The sequence below is a fragment of the Theropithecus gelada genome, chromosome 10 (assembly GCF_003255815.1).
Source record: "Theropithecus gelada isolate Dixy chromosome 10, Tgel_1.0, whole genome shotgun sequence".
Lineage (NCBI taxonomy): Eukaryota > Metazoa > Chordata > Mammalia > Primates > Cercopithecidae > Theropithecus > Theropithecus gelada.
The window spans coordinates 85,285,064-85,305,744 of NC_037678.1; the positions used below are offsets into that span (position 1 = coordinate 85,285,064).

The following is a 20,681-nucleotide window of genomic DNA, read 5'->3' on the forward strand; positions in this document are numbered from 1 at the left end:
GGAGTCCATGTACTCCTCCCAAGACACATTTTTATCCCAAACTCAATTCCAAGCTTCAGGTCAAAGCCCTAGGAAAGAAAACTGGATCTAAGGAATCCAGAGGCAGGCAACAACAGAGGTTAAAAGACAGTGCAGGTAAGCAGCGCTAATTCCTGCCAATAAAGCCAAGCCTCCCATTTCATGGATAAGGATCATGCTAATATCCACGGCATAAATGAGGTCTAGGGAACTCCAAGGCTACTGATGGTAGACGGAATAGAGACATAGGTGAGAGCAGCTAATTCCTATTATCTAGGCCCTCCCTGCTGCATGGGTGCAAGCCACTTTGGCACCTATGGATGGCACCTGCCAGGGTCACTGGGACTTGATGATGCAAGGACAGAAGAGGGAAAGAGGACGCTCTTCCTTCTCTCCCTCACATGCCCCCAGGTATGTGCTAGGAAGAGAAGGGAACCAGGTATGTCTGCTCCCCTCTTTCTAGATGGGTAGCCCTTCATCTTCAGTCTATATCCCTTTTGAATGCATCCTGAACCCCTGGGACTCCTTTTTAAAAAAAGCCTTATTGGCTGGGTGCGGTGCCTCACACCTGTGAGGTGGGCCGAAGTGGGCAGATCACGAGGTCAAGAGATCAAGACCTTCCTGCCCAACATAGTGAAACCCCATCTCTACTAAAAATACAAAAATTAGCTGGGTGTGGTGGCGTGTGCCTGTAGTCCCAACTACTTGGGAGGCTGAGGCAGGAGAATCACTTAAACCTGGGAGGCTTGCAGTGAAAGCCTTCTTTTTTCCTTTTTTCCTCCTCTGTCCTGTTTTCACTGATAGGTAACTGTGTCTCTGTACTCAGGACACTCTTGTCAGATGCATCCTCCAAAGTGGGAAAAGTTAATTTCCCAAACCTTAGACTGGTTGGCCTAAGACTGGGCTCAGGGGAAGGGAACCCAGAAGCTTGATATGCTGGCAAAAGGGTAAAAGTTTTTTTTTTTTTTACCAGTCAGGCTTTTGGCCTCCCTCTCCCTGTGCAAACTGGTAAAAGGCCTTGGGAATTTTGATGTGTCCTTACCTTTTTTCTCTTTTTGATACGTGTTTTCTAATAACCTGGTTTGTCTCTTCTCACCTTCAGGCCATCAGACTCCAAATGGTCATGCAACTGGAGCCTTGGAGGATGGCCCTTTCTGCGGGGGACCTTTAGCTAGACCTCTGGGGAGCTCCAACTGCCGTTTCCCCAGAACAGCGCCCCCTGTCAGCAGGAAACAGTTAAGATCGGTCTTCATTCTTACCCTTATTTTAACAGCAGTTAGACGTACTTCTGCAGAGGGGGTAATCAGACAGCCAAGTGTAAAAGGGTCCCTGGAGAAACTCCAACTGGGCTGCATCCTGGGTGAATGGGGTGAAGCCTCGGGAAGTTCCTGCCATTTGCAGGGAGGAGGAGTCTGGACTCTCTTATTCCGGGGTTGGTAACCTGGATTTAATTTGTGAGCCCACTGGCAGGAAGTACATTGTCTTTGCTTTGCTGAAAGTCCCTGTTTCCCCCGCTTTTTTCCTTTTCACCCAATAAACCTTGCCCTTCTCACCCTTCAAAGTGTCTGTGAGCCAAATTTTTCATGGTCGTGTGACTAGGACCCTGTTTTTAGCTGAACTAAGGAGAAAGTCCTACAACAATAATGGTCCCTCAGCCATACACTTAAGTTGCTCCCTTAGGCGACCTAAGTTACCTCCCAATAGTACATTAAATACCTGGGGGTTTATTACGTCTGTATTCAGGATCATTCTTTAATGTAGAAGGAAATAGCACACAGAACTCCTGAAAATAGATCCTTAGCATGAGACAAATTATCTTTAAACATTTTTTTCATGTGTGTATTTGTGTTTTCAAAAAGTTTTTGTTGGGGAATGGAGGAGTAGATGATCTTTCTTCTTTTTTTTTTTTTTTTTTTTTTTTTTGTGCAAGTTGTAGAGTTGTAAAGCCAGAAAGAGAGAAAAACTATGGAAAGAGCAGCTCCACCTAGGTGAGTGCATTTTTAAAATTATAATATAAATGGTAATTATTATGGAAGATAACCAGAATTTGCCAAGCCTACATTGGGGGTAGAGATGGAGAGAGTGTGCTTTCAGCCAAATAGTATCCTGCTCATTGGCAAGGAGTCATGAAACACTATGGCAAGTTCAGTGAGCTGAGGATACTCTATTTTTGTTATAGGATAACATGCATATATGGGCACTTTGCAGTAGAGGTGTTTGCAGTCTTTGGTCTTTCCACTTCTACCATCTGTGCTTGGGCCAATGGAATTGAGTGAGATATACAATCTACAAACAGGCTATCCTGGAACATTTACCCCTAATCTTTGACACAAAGGTAGTGTTTTGCTTTGTATTGTGTTTTGTTTTGTTTTACTTTCTAATATTCTGAAATATCTTAGAATAGTTCTTAGTTTTCTTTTGTCCCAGGCTTTACAAGGTTGGAAGGGGCCCATTCCCATCTTTACTCTGGAGGCCTCATCTTCTAATGCTGGGCATTGGGTGGATGCTTATGGGTCTGAGCAGCATCCTTGTTCTCAAGCGGTAAGAGGATTCCAAAGGGCATTTCAGGTGTTATTCAGCACCTGATGAAACGGATGTTCCTTCATTCTCCACTTGCCTGAAGACAAACTGAGATTTAGGTGAAGCTCCCATCTATTTCTGCTAACAATAATCCCACTGCTAATTATGGGATGTGGTAGTTATAGTGATAAGAGAGGAGCTATATTCAGAGGGGTTTAGAAAAGGTTGCAATGTACAGAGGGGTTTTTAATTTGTATTAATATTTCTCATAGTTTACTTCCTCCATTTGGATTTAAGATTTACTCATCAATTCAATAAACATTTATTGAGTGTCTACTATGTGCCAGGCACTATTGTAGTGCCTGGGGATAACAGCAATGAACACCACACACAAAACTCTTGCCCTCATGGAGTTTGTACTCTAGTGGAGGGAGAGTGACAACAAATATAATAAAATACTGTACATTACATGGTGATAATTTTGAGAAGAAAAATACAGCAGGGAAGGGGTATAGAAGAAGGTGTTTGACAGGATTTGCAATTTTAGAGAGAGTGATTGTAAATTTAGTGAAGGTCCAGGGAAGGACCTTGTGAAAAGATGAAGGTGAAGGAAGGGAGTCGTATGGACATCTGGGTGCAAAGGCATTCCAAGCAGAGAGAACAGGAAAGGGGGGCACATTCTTGGGGTTTCTGAGGAACAGCATGGAGTCCAGTGTGTCTGGAAAGACGTCAAGGAGACAGTAGTAGGAGCTGATATCAGAGAAAAAAAACACACTAGGGCAAGACCATAGAGCCCAATAAGCAAGCTATTATAATGCTTTGGTTTCACTCAGTGTGAGATGGAAAGTCACTTCTTTACTTGAAATGACATATTTATAGGAGCAAATCATTGCTGGGTTGAGAATAAACTGAAAATTTGAATCCCCTACTTCCAAACTGTGCAAAGACATCATAAGATTGATAATGTTTAATAAGTATCTGTGACTTTATAAGCCAGGCTGGTCTCTGCTCTTTGTGTCTTAATATTTTGCAAAAGTAATTGCAGTTTTTACCATTACTGTGAATGGTACAATTTCACAGTAATTCACATTACTGTGAATTTTACGATTACTTTTGCACCAACCTAATATTTAGGACATCAGACAGTCCACAACTTAGAAGACTCAGGCCTGATGACAGTCTTTTCCTCTCACAGTTGAGTAAGCAAATATTTGTTGAATGAATGAAAGAATAATATTGACTGAGAATTAAAAAACAAAAACAAAAACGTAGACAATAGTTAGTAATTGCCTCTTTAAGTAATTCTGAGTATCCTGAATAAAAATAGTGCCTATAGCCTAAATTTTCTATTAAAAAATGTAAAGATTTAGCAAATATTTACCTGTGTGGTGACATTTCTTTCCTTTTGTCTTTTATTATGTTTTTCTGCTCTGATAGCTGCAATATACAAAATATTTTTATAAAATTTAAAAACATTTTCTTCACTAAATACAACTTCTTGTTAAAAAAACTTCTAGAAAACTTTTAGAACTCTAAGAGTAATTGTTGACAATAATTTACAATTTAGAGTTCCTAATGTGTTAAAAATAATTCCTTCACTGATAATCTGTAAAGCTAGAACTTGACACCAGAGACAATCTATATACTTTAATCAAGCATTCTGAAATTGAGTTAATAACATGAAAGAGTTCCATAAATAATAGAGCTAATTACAATAGTGGAAAACTTTCTGAGCTAGAAATGTATTTAATTAAATGTATCTATATAAATAAGTGTCATCTATTAATAGAAGCTATTAAAACATAGAAGAGAAAATATAACATTTTATATTTTTATAGACTCATCCGTATGTCAGAGAGATACTAAAAATTAATTGAATGATACAAACATCTGAGAAATGTAGACTGATAATTATATCAGGCTTTGAAATTTGAGAAAATAGCTTTCAATGAATTTTTAATGAACCAGTTTTAATACATATTTTTATAAAGACTATATATATCATGTAGAATACATGCATAATCATTGGCATATTTTATTTTTGCACAGTGCTTGAAATTTCTTCACTTTCTTAGATAAACAAGTCTGAAAATATGAGATGACAGGGTAACACATCATAATGTTTCAACTTTACTACATTACTAGGATTGACAAATTTTCAATTGCTGTAAACAAATTTGATACATTGTAAAAATGATCATATGTTTTGGGAAGTAAAAAAAAAATTCAAATGTGTGATACGTTCACATTTAACAGGCTGAAGAATTTGGCCACAAACCAATATGAAATACTCAAAATTTTGTATTTCCAAAAAGTCAAAAGCTTTTAAGAACAGGTCATAAATTTTCTAATGTTATTTCTGACATAGTATTTATTAATTAACACAGAGTCTCACTCTGTCTGTCACTCAAGCTGAAGTGTAGTGGTGCAATATTGGCTCACTATAATCTCTGCCTCCGTGTTCAAGCAATTCTCATGCCTCAGCCTCCCAAGGAGCTGGGATTACAGACATACACCACTGCCCCCAGCGAATTTTTCTATTGTCAGTAGATGCAGTGTTTTGCCATGTTGAACAGGCTGGTCTTGAACTCCTGACCTCAGGTGTTCTGCCTGCCTCAGCCTCCCAAAGTGCTGGGATTACAGGCGTGAGCCACTGCGCCCGGCCCATTGTATTTATTAATTTGATGTTTTATTCTTTCACTGACGGATGAACTTTAGTACTTGGCAGCGGCCTCACAATTCTACATCTGTTTTGTTTACTTTGTAATCTAGACCTTATAGGAACTGGTCCCAGATTGATTCATATTTAGTCCTCTGTCAAATTAGAGAAATAACTGGCAAATTCTAAATAAAAATTAAGCTGGGTATAGTGGCTCACACCTGTAAACCCAATACTTTGGAATGACAAGGTGGCCAGCTCCTTTGAGTCCAGGAGTTTTGAGACCAGCCTGGGCAACATAGTGAGACCCTGTCTCTACAAAAAATGCAAAAATTAGCCAGCCGTGGTGTCATGAGCCTGAAATCCAAGCCACTCAGGAGGCTTAGGTGGGAGGATCATTGAGCCCGGGAAATCAAGGCTGCAGTGAACGGAAATTGTGCCACTGTACTCCAGCCTAGATGACAGAGCAAGACCCTGTCTTAAATAAATAAATATTCAAAAACTGCCTGGTGAGCAATGCATTACTAAGGCATACCAAATTATTTTAAAGATGATACATATCTGATACTATTCTATACATTAGGATTGTTCCTTAGGTTCAAGATATGAATAAGTTATATTAAATGTTATTATAAATAAAACTTTATCCCAAGTTTGTCAAGTGATTATATTGAGACCAACATCAGAGGCAATGGAGCCTCATGGTCTATCTTGTGGCCTTAAGTCAAACAGGATTATATTCTAGTCTTGATTTTGTAACTGTTTCATTAATTGTTATGATAATTAAATGAGATCATTTATATATTTGGCACAGTACTTAATACATAGTTTTTAATAAATGTTAGGTATATATAATTATTATTATTATATGGAACCTACTTCTTTAAAGGATTTAACATGCCTTCAGGATATTACATGTGAGTGCAAAAGTACTTGCAGTTTTTGCATTGTTGGAATTTGCCATTTGATATTGGAATACATTACTTAAATAAATGTGGTTATGTTATACATCATTTTAATGGGCGTTCTCACTTCACTATTTTTTGCTTATTACTTGCTGTTTATTTTAGACTATGGAATGATGTTAGACAAAAAGCAAACTTGAGTGATTTTCTTATTTGAGTTCAAAATGGGTCGTAAAGCAGCAAAGACAACCTGCCACATCAACAACACAATTTGGCCCGGGAACTGCTAACGAATGCACAGTGCAGTGGTGGTTCAAGAAGTTTTGCATAGGAGGGCCGGGCGCGGTGGCTCACACCTGTAATCCCAGCACTTTGGGAGGCGGAAGTGGTCGGATCATGAGGTCAGGAGATTGAGACCATCCTCGCTAACATGGTGAAAGCCCATCTCTACTAAAAATACCAAAAAAAGTTAGCCGGGCATGGTAGCAGGCGCCTGTAGATACAGCTACTTGGGAGCTACCCAGGAGGCAGAGCTTGCAGTGAGCTGAGATCGACCCACTGCACTCCAGCCTGGGCGACAGAGTGAGACTCTGTCTCAAAAAAAAAAAAGTTTTGCAAAGGAGACAAAAGCCTTGAAGATGAGGAGCATAGTGGCCGGCGATTGGAAATTGACAACGACCATTTGAGAGCAGTCATCAAAGCTGGTCCTGTTAAAACTACATGGGAAGTTGCCAAAGAACTCAACATCGACCATTCTATGGTTGTTCGTCATTTGAAGCAAATTGGAAAGGTGAAAAAGCTTAATAAGTGGGTGCCTCATGAGCTGAATAAAAATTGGAAAAACCATCATTTTAAAGTGTTTTCTTAACAATGAACCATTTCTCAATCAGATTGTGACCAGAAAGAAGCTCCAAAGCACTTCCCAAAGCCAAACTTGCATCCAAAAATGGTCATGGTCACTGTTTGGCGGTCTGCTGCCAGTCAGATCCACTACAGCTTTCTGAATCCCAGTGAAACCATGACATCTGAGAAGTATGCTCAGCAAATCGAAGAGATGCACAGAAAACTGCAACGCCTGAGCCGACATTGGTCAACAGAAAGGGCCCAATTCTTCTCCAGGACAAGGCCTGACCGCACATTGTACAACCAAAGCTTCAAAAGTCAAACGAATTGGGCTTTGAAATTTTACCTCATCCGCCATATTCAACTGACCTGTCGCCAACCGATTACCACTTCTTCAAACATCTCGACAACTTTTTGCGGGGAAAATGCCTCCACAACCAGCAAGATTCAGAAAATGCTTTCCAAGAGTTTGTCAAATCCGGAAGCATGGATTCTTACACTACAGGAAAACACAAACTTATTTCTCCTTGGCAAAAATGTGTTGATTGTAATGGTTCTTATTTTGATTAACAAAGATGTGTTTAAGCCTAGCTATAATTATTTAAAATTCACGGCCCAAAACGACAATTACTTTTGCACCAACCTACTTGCATTAGTAGTTTAAAAGGGACTATGGCAAGTAAAACATAATTAGAGAGTTCATGTTATTAGTACTTATTAATGCTTTGCCAGTAATGTGACATCTCTCAATTATAGTATCTTTCAAAGAAAATTCCTTAACCTAATTATATTTGTGTATTAGAAATCAAACATCATGACTGATATTATAGTCATATAAAATGTCTAGCAGTTTTTAAACTCCATTATCACAACTAGAAAAAGTAAACTAGAAAAAGCAATGTGATTTGGTAGATTCCCATTATTGCATTCCCCAAAGTACACAGAATAAAATTAGAGTTAGTATGTACAGAACGTACAGACACAGAAGTACAAAGTGTCATGTGTATTTGAGTGAGAGGAGAAAATTATAGATATTAAATGGAGTAAAGTTTATATTACACACTGGTCCAGAAAATCAAACTGTCAGTGGTCAAAGAGTAACATGAAAATTACAGGGCTAAAAGTAGTAATCAAAAGTAGGGTAAGTGTAGATAAAAGAATTAGGAAAATGGAAGGAAGCATAAGCATATAACTGAAGGAATTAACTATTCAGTAGCTTAAAACATAACATGAAGATAACAGCAATTGTTCATTATTTCCAGCAGAAGATGTGCAAGCCAAAACAGTTTTGAAACTTATTACAAGGGTGTTTATTTTATAAATTTCAGGCTTTCAGATTTTTTACCTAAAGAAAAAGAAGTTTCCATTGGCTACTAGGGAAAACATTCTGTTACAAATAGTGAGTCCTACTTTAGAGTAGCTTGTCTTGTACCACTTGAGAAACATTGGTGATTGCTGGAGATCTCCACCACTGTTTTATCACTTCCCCTACAGGATGCTGAAATTCCCACAAATTCAAGCACTGCCTGTAAAAAACCACAGTCTACCGGGTGCAGGAAGAAAATATTAGATCTACTTGCCTGAGGTTTTAAAAAATCTCCTTCATTATCTCTATTTTAGGGATATGTTTCATAATGCACATAATAGATCAGTAGTTCATGATCATCATGAATAAATGAATATATATAATAGCATATACCATCAAAACTGTCTGATGTGGAGTTAGCCTTGGAAGGGGACTAAAGTTTCATTCAGCTCTAGAATTATAGCTCTAACGGTAATTTATTATATCCTAGATTCTTTAGATACTTTATCTTCAATCTCCATAACAACCCATCAAAATAGCAAGCACAGAATATCTGTGTTCTCACCAAGTGAGAATAAGTCACTTGTCCCAGGTCACAGGGCAGAGTGGTATTCATATGCAGTTCTGACTCCAGAGCTCTTCTTTCTATACCATCACCACTCCAAACCTTACCAAAGGATTCACAATAGGTTGATTTTAAGTGGCAAGTTTCTATAATGACATAAACTCCATTTTTTAAAAAACAAAAATCTGATTTGTGCACAACATTTTATGGGACACATCAATTTACATAACATGAAACACACCATCCTATGCACACTACAGCTTTGATTTACTCCTCCCCTTCCACTGAGGTAGAAGAATTTTGAAGTGGTAGGGAGGAAGCTAGCACTACAGCCTCCTGCCTCCAAAAGAATTGTCCATGTGGTTTTTGGGGCATGGAGGGGAAGCCCATCAGATTCATAGAAGACTTACAAGGTTTTAAAAAGTGTTGTGTTGAACAAAAGCCACTAGCGTGGGTTAAAAGAAATTGAGACAGTTCAAAATGAGAAGAGGCCTCTGGGCCTTCATCTTTCCAGGAATAGGAGGCAGCATGAGACAGCTACTCAGCCACAAACATGGGCCATTTCTTATGTAAAAGAAGGATGACTCAGAAGGCAGAGCCAAGCCCAGAGGGTATTGCCAAGAGCCAAATAGATCAATATATTAGGAAACCACTTCCAGAGGGTAGAACTGGGTCCTAATTAATAAACATTGCCTGTCCCTGGAGTAGAGGAACCCTTCAACATGCACCTGGCTAGATTTCCAAATTGCCATGGACCAGTGACTCGTATGTCTCTCCTTCACCCTTTCGGGACAGCAGCGTCTAATGTGGTTTTTCTGTCTCTCCAGTGTACACTGGGTGTGTGAAGGCATAGGGGAATAACTTGTCTGTTTAGTTTACAGGTGCCTTAATTAAAGAACTATACCTAAGGAACTTCATCGACATCTTGACTTCATACAGACCATGAGATCATGGATTCTGAGCTTGATGATATGATAAGATGAGACGGGTAATTTTGGGAGGATGAGATTCATGAAAGAGACATGAATCATTGAGGCCTAAGCGTGGTGGACTATTGCAGATTGTTACAACAATGGCCCCCAGGGAATCACAACTCCTTGTGTTCACATTGCTTTGCAATGTGACTTTGCCCAGTCCTCCCATCAAGAGGTGGAGATTATTTTTTCCCACTCCTTAAGTCTGGGCTACGCTTTTGACTTGCTTTGACCAACTGAAATATGGCAGATGATACTTCAACTTCCAAGGCTAGTCTTTAGGCCTTGTAGCCTCTTTTATCCTCCTGGAGCAATGCCGTGAGACCACCACATCCTGAAGAAGCAAGGAATAACAGACCATGTGGACAGAGAGGCCCAGCCATCCCAGCTGTCTCTGCTGACCACCAGCTGCATGAAACTGCATGAGAGTGAGTCCAGATGAGATCTGTGAAAAACCACCCAGTCAACCCACAGAATTATGAGATTATGAGGATTAATAAATCATTGTTGTTTGAACTCACTAAGTTTTGGGTTGTTAATGCAGCAATTGACAATTGAAATGATTCTGTGTTTTCAGCCTATTAGGACTTCTTGGTTCAAAAATCTCAATTCTCTGAAGCTAAGGCAGACCAATAACTAATGACAAAATAAATCATATAGAATATATTCCTAGCATTGAGAAAAGGATTAGAAGAATAAAATATCGGCCAGGCATAGTGGCTCAGGCACAGTGGCTCTCGAGTAGCAGAGATTACAGGCACCCGTTACAGCTAGTTTTTGTATTTTTAGTGGAGACGAGATTTGGCCTCGTCTGTGTTGGCCAACACAGTGTTGTTGGCCAGGCTGGTTACAAACTCCTGACCTCAGGCGCTCCGTCCACCTTGGCCTCCCAAAGTGCTGGGATTACAGGTGTAAGCCACTGTGCCCTGCCACCAAATGATGTTTAGAAATAGTCATTTCATGTTTTCTTATTTAACCATGTGAAGAAGTTGGATAAAGTATTAAATTATTTAACCTCCATGAGCCTCAGTTTTGTATAAAATAGAAATGCTGTTCCTACCTTTCGGAGTATGTGTGAAGACAGAATAGAATCAAAGTTTAAAGTGTTTGGTGTTTTATTAAATACATGGCACCTTAATAACAAATGTAAGTTCCCCTCTCTCTGTTAGCAGATACCTTTTTTTTTTTTTTTTTTTTTTTGAGATGGAGTCTCGCTCTGTCACTCAGGCTGGAGTGCAGTGGCACAATCTCAGCTCACTCTCTGCCTCTCGGGTTCAAGCAATTCTTCTACCTCAGCCTCCCAAGTAGCTGGAACTATAGGCACATGCTACCACACCCAGCTAATTTTTGTATTTTTAGTAGAGATGGGGTTTCACCATATTGACCAGGCTGGTCTTGAATTCCTGACCTCAGGATCCCCCCACCTCAGCCTCCCAAAGTGCTGGGATTACAGGAGTGAGCCACTGTGCCCAGCCGAAACCTATCTTTTTAAAGGAAGTAGCATTAGCATCTGTGAGAAAAGCACTTCTCTTATTGAAATAAAGTGAAGAAGCTACACTTTGTAAGCCCTGGAAGAAGCAGCTCCTGCTGAACTTTACTTTCTCTCTGGCTTTTTCTCACTCTGATCAGTGCTCCTACCCCCTTTTCCTAGAAACCTCTTTTCTTGGTTACGCTTACCACGTGTAAAACTGACTGGCATTTTCAAAACAGATTTAGTAATTCAAGAAAGAAGAAAAAATATATAAAAGGCGTAGACACAGTTCAATATACACTGACACATCTCTGGTTATAATATCTCAACTGCCTTCTGCCTGGTCCCAGCTCATTCCTTTTCCTGGGAGAATTTCACAGGAACCTTTCCCTACTCGCTGGTGGGAGTGCCATCTTACTTTCAACCATATGGGGGCAACTTTCCTTCACACCTGGCTCTGTCTGGCATTAAGGGCAAGAATACAAATTCTAACTGCCGCTCACTTAAGCTCTTCCCATTCTGAAGGACACAGCTTTTCTCTTCCCCAGAGCCCTGACAGGATGAGGGTGATAGGCATTATTGCCCCCAACCTCTATGCTCTGAGAACAACACCTTGGTTCCCTAGAGAACCATCTCAGTCATACAATAATTGTAGCATCCATACAGCAAGAATTGCACGCGTAGAAAGGAGCTATTCCATTCCTCTCAACATAAGTGATTTACGATCATTATTTCTGCATAATTAGATCAGACCTGGATATTTCAAGGTCTCTAAATACAGATACATTTTGATGTACTGTTATACATTTGGTAATAGGCTAATGGCTTAGTTATATACATTAAGATATAGCAGATGCTCTGAAACAGTCTATAATTTAGTGTCAGTGTCTTGAAAAGATATTTTGTGGTCTTTTATTCTCTCTTCCTCATCACTTCCTTCTTCAAGTGCAAAGATAGCAAAATTTCCATAAAAACTAAAGTTACTGGGGACTAGGCTTTTATTTATTCTTTTCTGGAATAGTTCTGTTACTTATTTTAATTTTTATGAAGTTTAACTGAGTAGAGAAGGCCAAATAACTGAGCTTTGCTGAGAGTATTCCCTCCAGAAGCCTAATTACCTCCTGTAGATACAAGTAAAGAGCTTAAGAGCAACCTTGAAGGATAGTTGAGTAATTTATGCAGTGTGCCTGGCACGGTGGCTAGCACATAGCAAGTGTCTAATAAATGTTATTTTATGATTAATTCTTGATTAGGTGAGAAATAATGTTGGAGAAATGCAAATTATAAGTGAGAATATGTGGTGGAACATATTAACTGATGACAATATTAACTGATGGTTTTTCTTGGTACTTTTTTGTACCTGTGGCCTTTTCCCAATTTAGTCAGTGAGTTGCTCATTGCTTCAGAAAAAAAATAATGATGTGATAGAAAGAAAGAAATTTTCTTGGTTGTTGGAGGAAAAGAAAGGACTTACAATCTGGACAATAGAATAAATGTAGAATAACTGGGATATAACATCAAAGTAACTGCAAGGCTTTCTGTGCTCTCTTCCCAAAATGAGAAAACATTCCTTGGACTAGGAGTAGGGAGAGAGCTAGAGAGGTAGTAAAGAGAAATTAACACTATAATAGCTTGACATCAAACGTATTAGCTTGCCATTAAACAGAAATTACATTCCAATGTTGAAAAAATTGTTGTATTTCTTGCATGCTAAAATTTATGAATTAAAATGTATAATGAATACATTAACTTAGTTAATTCTATTCATACAAAGTATGAAGGCTTTGTTAATGGTGAGTGTAAGATGTGATTATGTCCTCTAGAAATAGGGCACTAAAACTTTTAAGCTTAGAGACACAGAGTGACTTTGGTTGAAAGGCTGAAATTTTGCAATAGATAGGTTTCCACGCAGGGTTGTGATGAAGAGTGGAAACACTCAAACTACTTGTCTTGTTGTCAGTAGTTGAAGTGGCTGCAATATGATTAAATAGGCAGCAAGGTGGCCTGAATATATTCCTGTCATTTCTAAGTCCTAATGTCCCTACAAACTAAATCATTATTTCTCATGTGCCCCCTCCCAAGTCACCATCCTCTCTCCAATTTTCTGTCCCTGTCAAGGGGATCATCATTTTCTCAAGCTCCAAATCTTCCATCATGTTTTACTCATTCCATGCCAACATCCCCATGAACAGGCAAAACATTGTTGTGTTTGTTTTTCTTTGAATTGCACAGTTGTGAGTGGGGAGTGGGAAGAGTTATTCTCAGAACTAAATGAGATCATGGATGTGAAAGTGCTTGACATTTGCTAGCACTCAGTAAAGTTTCTTTTAATTTCTTCTGTCTGACAATTTAAGCCTTTCAATAATCCAATCTTATTTTTCTTAACCAATTTATTTCACACTACATCCTGCTCTTATTGAAGTGGTAGTATCCTCCTACCCATATGTACATTCTACTCATTCTCACACCCATGTATTTTACTTATTTGTGTACTTCTAATTTGGAATGCTTTCCTGTTCTTTTCCAAATATCCAATTGTTATTCATCCTTCCAGGACATGTCTTTCCTGTTTCAACATTAGAGCCAATGCCTACTATAGTTCCTGTTCTATAACAGATACTTAATACATATCTGTTAAATGACGAAATAAATTTGCTTTCCTACCTCTAGGTCTCACTGGATACTACTGCCTTCAATGACCCATCCGTTCTTGGTACATCTTCAGGAAGTGGTACTCCCTTGTCACTTATGTTAGCACCCAATCATATATTGAATTTTATTCTATGGATTGTAAGATCTCTGAAGAAAGTGCTCCATCCTCTTTTTTTTTTTTTTCAAGTTTGCCCCTAGCACCCTGCACAGTTTCTTAATTGAAAATGTTGTTTGATTAAATGCTTTTATTATAACACAGCATGTCATTCTGCTGCTGGATCTAAAATTTGACCAAACTGCCTTTTTTTTTTTTTTTTTTTGAGACGGAGTCTCGCTCTGTCGCCCAGGCTGGAGTGTAGTGGCCGGATCTCAGCTCACTGCAAGCTCCGCCTCCCGGGTTTACGCCATTCTCCTGCCTCAGCCTCCCAAGTAGCTGGGACTACAGGCGCCCGCCACCTCGCCCGGCTGGTTTTTTGTATTTTTTTAGTAGAGACGGGGTTTCACCGTGTTAGCCAGGATGGTCTCGATCTCCTGACCTCGTGATCCACCCGTCTCGGCCTCCCAAAGTGCTGGGATTACAGGCTTGAGCCACCGCGCCCGGCCCCAAACTGCCTTTTAAGTTACAATTCAAAACTTAGAGTCGAAGAATCTCAAGTTTGGAATTGTCTTCTGACATACCGTGAAATAAAATCCAGAATCTCAAGGTTGGAAGAGAGTTGTCTCTACAACAGTGGTTGCCATTTAATTATTAAATATGGATAGACATTTATGATGTTTTTAATTATTTTGCTATAACAAGCAATACTGTAAGGGATAACCTTGAACATATTTCCTATAAAACAGGTATGAGGGTTTGCTAGGGTGGACAAGAAGTAAATTTGCTCATTTGAGAGGTAGTGTGCTCATTTTAAATATTAATAGATAATGCCAAATTGGCATTCCAAAAAGCTACTACTCTACTTCCACACATAGTATATGTATGTTATACATAATACTGCCAAGGCCGGGTGTGGTGGCTCACACCTCTAATCCACCTCTAATCCTAGCACTTTGGGAGGCTGAGGTAGGCAGATCACCTGAGGTCAGGAGCTGGAGACCAGCCTGGCCAACATGACGAAACATTGTCTCTACTAAAAATACAAAATTAGCCAAGCGTGGTGGCAGGTACCTGTAATCCCAGCTACTTGGGAGGTTGAGACAAGAGAATTACTTGAACCCGGGGGGGCGGAGGTTGCAGTGAGCCAAGATCGTGCCATTGCACTCCAGCCTGGGCAACAAGAGTGAAACACCATCTCAAAAAAAAAAAAAAAATACTGCTACACATATTAATTAATAGAAATTAATATTCCTATATATTCCTATATATTCCTATATATACGATGTATGTTACTATATAGGAATATTAACTTTTTTCTCACCATAACTAGCACTTTTCAATTTTTGTCAATGTATTGTGATAACACTGGTGTCTCATTGTTAATTTTCATTTGCATGATTACTGGCACAGTATATCCTCCCTAAGGAACTGACTGTTAGGTCATTTGCCCATTTTTCTATCAGGCTCTTTTTTAAAAAAAATCTTTAGGAATTCCCTATATATTCTGGATGTTATTTGATTCAGTGTGTATGTTGTAAATATATTCTTCAGTCTGTTTTCAACCTTTTAACTGTTTATTGTATCCTTTTCACCATAGACGTCTTAAATCTTGAAGCAGAGAAAATTATACATTCTTTCCTCACTTATAACCTTTTGTTTGTGTTTTGTTCAAGAAGGTTTTCTTACCAAGCATTTGAATCTATATTTTCATGTATTTCCTTAAACGATTTTTATAGTTTTGCTTTTACAATGTTTTGTTTTTTTGAGACGGGGTCTCATGCTGTCATCCAGGCTGAAGTGCAGTGGCACAATCTCAGCTTGCTGCAACTTTCACCTCCCAGGCTCAAGCAATCCTCCCACCTCAGCCTCCTGAGTAGCTGGGACCACAGGCATATGCCATCACAGCTCGCTAATTTTTTCTTTTTTTTTTTTTTAAATATATTTTTAGTAGAGATGAGGTTTCACCATGTTGCCTAGGCTGGTCTCAAACTCCTGAGCGCAGGTGATCCACCCACCTCAGCCTCCCAAAGTGTTGGGATTACAGGCATGAACCACTGTGCCTGGCTACAATTTACATTTTTTATCCATCTGGATCATTTTTGTGATTCGTATGAAGTGGTATCTACCGTTATGTCCTAAATGAATGGACAATTTGTCACTAGCAATCGTTATAATTCATCTCTTTCCTATTACATTTAAAAACCTCCTTTCAAGTACTAAATTCTTATTCATGCACTGGTCCGTTTTTAACTCTCTGTTCTGTTTTCCTGATCTACTCCTCTATTCTTCTGGCAATACCCTAATTACTGTATATCTAATTATTGTATATTTATAATTGTATATTTTACTATCTGGTTGAGCAGGAACTTCTCTGTGTGTATGGGGACACACACACACACACACACACCCTCTATGTTCCTCTTTGTGCAACTTATCTTGGGAATTCCAGCATAATTTCTTTTCTAGATGAATTTTAGAATAGGCTTGTCAGATTCATTTAGAAATATGTTGATATTTTGACTGGAATTGTTAATTTACTATTGACTGGAAATGTTAATTTACAAAAACTTGGCATATTTACAACACAGATTCATTTAGATGTACAGCTTTAATTTATTCAGGTTTCTTTGTTTAATGTTCTCCAGATACATTTTAATTTTCATTCCCTGGGTATTTTATTCCACCTTCATTAAAGTTATTCCTAGCTATTTTATAACATCTGTTGCTACTGTGAAAAGGATTTTAAAAAATAAATCTTTGTGATTATTGTATTTCTAAAAAATAAAATTAAACTTTATTTAGATTTATCATAAGTCTTAAAGGTTACTTGGCTTACCACTTCCAGTCTTCTCTTGGATTCATTTTTCACTTCATTTCTAGCTATTATTTCAGCTAGGGTTTTGTGGGTGATAAATATTCTGAATCCATTCATGTCTGAAAATGTCTCATGTTTGAAAATGTCATTACACTTGTCTGATTGTCAGATTATAGAATTCTAAGTTCAAAATCATTTTCGCCCCAGTATTTTAGAAAATATTTCTCTAGTGTCTTCTTTATACTCAGTGTGGCTAAAGAATCTGAAGTCAAGAGGGTGCTTTTTGTTTGTAAATAACATGTTTTTCTTTTTAGAAGCTTTTAGGATTTTCTTATTATCCATAAAGTACTAAAATTTTACCACTATTTTCTATGAGCGGGTCTTTTCCCTGTCTTCTTGCTTGGCACAAAGTGGGCCTTAATGTAAAAACTTGAGTTTTTTTCATATCTAGGGAATTTTATTTGATTTATTTTTCCTCTGAGTTCTATTTTCTCTTTCTGGAAATCCTATTGTCTGGATATTGTAATGTTTGTGTGTATCCTCCAAGTGCCTTAACCTTTGTTTCATATGTATCATCTCCCTATCTGTTTGTATTATGATCTGAGGGAATTTCTCAGTTTGATCTTGAGCATCCAGGTTGCTCTTCAGCTATGACAATTTTGCTATTCAGCCTTAAGGTTTTTACTTTTGCTATCAGATATTTCTTTCTAAAATATCTTTTTTCTTTCATTAAAGCCTGTTCTTGTTTCATGGATTAAGTAACCTCTCTAAATATATATTACGGTATTTTATGTTTTAAAGTCTTCAAATGTTTGCTTTTTAAAAAATATGGAATGCTTCACAAATTTGCGGGTCACCCTTGTGCAGGGGCCATGCCAATATTCTCCGAATTGTTCAAATTGTAGAATATGTAAGCACTGCTGAGTCCTAATGTCCTCGTGTTAGGCTTAGATTTTCCCTGTTAATCTGTCTGTGAATGCTATAACGAATTACCTCAGCTTTCTATCAGTGACTTTGTGGGTATTTCAGGGTGTACTATCAGAGTGTAACAGGAGCTAGTCTTCTAGGAATAGGAATAGAGACTCCATGATATCACTAGCCATTTGCAGCCGCAGTCTATATCTCTGGCACAAATGCCGACCACAAATGCTCCCACCTAATAGTGATTTGTCTCCTTTTGCACTTATTTTTGACTATGTACTGCAAACTTTATCAGGGTGGATTCTTTGAGGCCTATGATGAAGTTGTCTTTCCATGGAGAAAACATGAATTTACTTTTGCCAGTTTCCTGACGTTTAACCTAGGTGCCTAGATCTAACCTTAGAGCTAGTTCTAGGGTTGGGGTGCCTGGGAATCCCTAAGCAATGTAAACCCAAGCTGTGAGGGCTGGCACATGACCACACAACTTCTCAGAGAGATATATTTTTCTTTTTCCTTTTCTCTTTGCTCTGCTAAAAGTTAAGTCATATTGATCCCTGAACTTAGGAAGGGGTAGTGTGCCCTTATTTTAAGAGTAGAGCATTTTCCGGTCCCAGGTTAATTTGAAAAGGTCTCTTACTAGACTTCTCACCTTGGACAGGTCTAGAGTATTGGATTCTATCCTCTTTGTGTGGCCATTAAAACCAGTGTCTACACTTGTCTAGCACAGGGGCAAAAGCTGCTTTGATGTTCAGGTGCACGGCTGGGGCCAGGAGGGAGCAAGTCTTGGCCCTGCTCAGGGGCACTTGTGCTTACTTCTCTAGATTCTAGATTTTCCCTATATTTTTTATCTGGTACTTCACTGTCTTCTAAACTCTCTGATGCATTTAAGAAGTTTGTATTTTACATGTATCATTTTATTTCAGTAGGAGGGTTGGTCCAACAACCTAGTAACCTAGCCTTTCATAAGTCTTGCCCTTTCCTCTGTATATGGTGGTAGTGGCGATTGAGAGGGGAGTGGGGGTCAGAATTGCTAGGCTGCTCCTACTGCTTTTTTTTTTTTTTTTTTTTGAGACAGAATCTTACTCTGTCCCCCAGGCTGGAGTGCAGTGGCGCGATCTTGGCTTACTACAACCTCCACCTCCCGGGTTCAAGAGATTCTCATGCCTCAGCCTCCCAAGTAGCTGATATTCCAGGTACCCACCACCCTGCCTGGCTAATTTTTGTATTTTTAGTACAGACGGGGTCTCACCATGTTGGCCAGGCTTCCCACCTCAGGTGATCCACCCGCCTCAAACTCCTGAAGTGCTTACCGGCATGAGCCACCGCGCCAGGGCTCCTTCCTTTTTTTCCCTGAAGCTACTCTTACGTCTTTCCTAGCAGTATTCTCTTTTGCACATTTTGGGCAAAAGTTTTCTCTTTCAATTCAATTCCACCTATTATTTTGTCTCTTGGGAATTCCTGATGATTTCAAAGACACTCCTGCTTGTTTCCAGAGTTAATGTGTTTTTGTTTTTTTCTCCCTAAATCTCTCAATCATGGAAGCTGCAGGGTGTAAATAACTTTATCCAATCTTAGAATATTCTCTTCAATCCTGGCATTATAATCTTGGTTCCGAGTCTGAGGGAACAGGCTTAAAGAAGTCATAACAACCAGTTTTTTTTTTTTTTACTATATTTTATTGGCTGATAAATTATATAAATAGGACTAGATGACTATAGTAAATAAATTGAAGAATCCAGTAAAATTAGAAAATCTACAAAAAACTGATAAAATATCACTGTTAGAGTTTATGTAATAATCATACTGCGAAAACAACTGGTTGAAAAGCAAATAGCTTGATCAATCACCTGGCTGTTTGTTCTATATGAAAGCAAACATATGTATATTACATTTAAAAATATTTGGATGATTGATTGAATTTTTAATTTTTCATCTGGCTGTTTAATAGTATGCACAAACAGCCTGAGGCAAGTAAATATGATTGTGAGGAAAATACGCAGCACAGTCCTTTGGAGAATTCAGACTTAGAATAACAGAGGTAATACAGAGTAAAAACCTTTGATTCCCACCAGAGAATTCAGGTCTTACAAAACTCTGTTCTTCAGAATTTTAAATATCTATAAATTTAGAATAATGAAAACATTTGAATGACCTACTCCACAAGTTTTGGAAATGTATTTTACAAAGTAGAGCATTACATGTATGTTAATTACTATTTAATTTTACAAGTGTTTCTGAGCATCTACTAAATGTCAAGTTCTACAGTGAGCTAAAGGAGATCTAAAAGGCAAGTACAACACCATCTCTGTAATCACGTAGTTAGCAATCTGCTAAGGGAGTTAAAAACTAACTCAATTATGAGACTCTGATGCAGAGGACAATAAAGGCACAATGTGCTACTTGGAAGGGGTTGGGAAAGTTTTGTTTTGTTTTTTGTTTATAGAGACAGGGTCTTACTATATTGCCCAGGCTAGTCTTGAGCTCCTGAGCTCGAGATCCTCTTGCTTCTTGCTTCACCCTCCCAAAGTCCCAAAGTGCTGGGACTACAGGCATGAGCCACCAAGGGTTTTTTTTTTTTTTTTTTTTTGCCCTTTTGACAGTCTTGCTCTGTTCCCAGGTTGGAGTATGGTGGCATGATCTCTGCTCACTGCAACCTTCACCTCCCGGGTTCAAGCAATTCTCCTGCCTCAGCCTCCCGAATAGCTGGGATTACAGGTTCACGCCACCACATCCAGCTAATTTTGGTATTTTTAGTAGAGACGGGTTTCTCCACGTTGGCCAGGCTGGTCTCAATCTTCTGACCTCATGATCCACCGGCCTCGGCCTCCCAAAGTGCTAGGATTACAGGCATGAGCCCCCGTGCTGGATCTGTTTTTTTTTTTTTAAGAGGAAGTAGAACTTGAGATAGACCTTGAAAGATGAACAAGATACTATA

General features: G+C 38.7%; 1 protein-coding gene and 1 non-coding gene across 3 annotated transcripts in view; both read right to left on the bottom strand.

Moving 5' to 3' along the window:
- SEL1L2 (SEL1L2, ERAD E3 ligase adaptor subunit) overlaps positions 1-20,681 on the bottom strand; it is a 137,543-nt gene that overhangs the window by 102,412 nt on the left and 14,450 nt on the right. For both annotated transcript variants that reach the window (XM_025399149.1, XM_025399150.1), the window contains exon 2: positions 3,920-3,975. In XM_025399149.1, coding sequence (XP_025254934.1) covers positions 3,920-3,975 — 56 coding nt within the window. The remainder of the gene's footprint in view (positions 1-3,919; positions 3,976-20,681) is intronic.
- LOC112633840 lies at positions 17,648-17,750 on the bottom strand. The gene has a single exon (XR_003121608.1). It is a non-coding gene; the product is annotated as a U6 spliceosomal RNA (small nuclear RNA).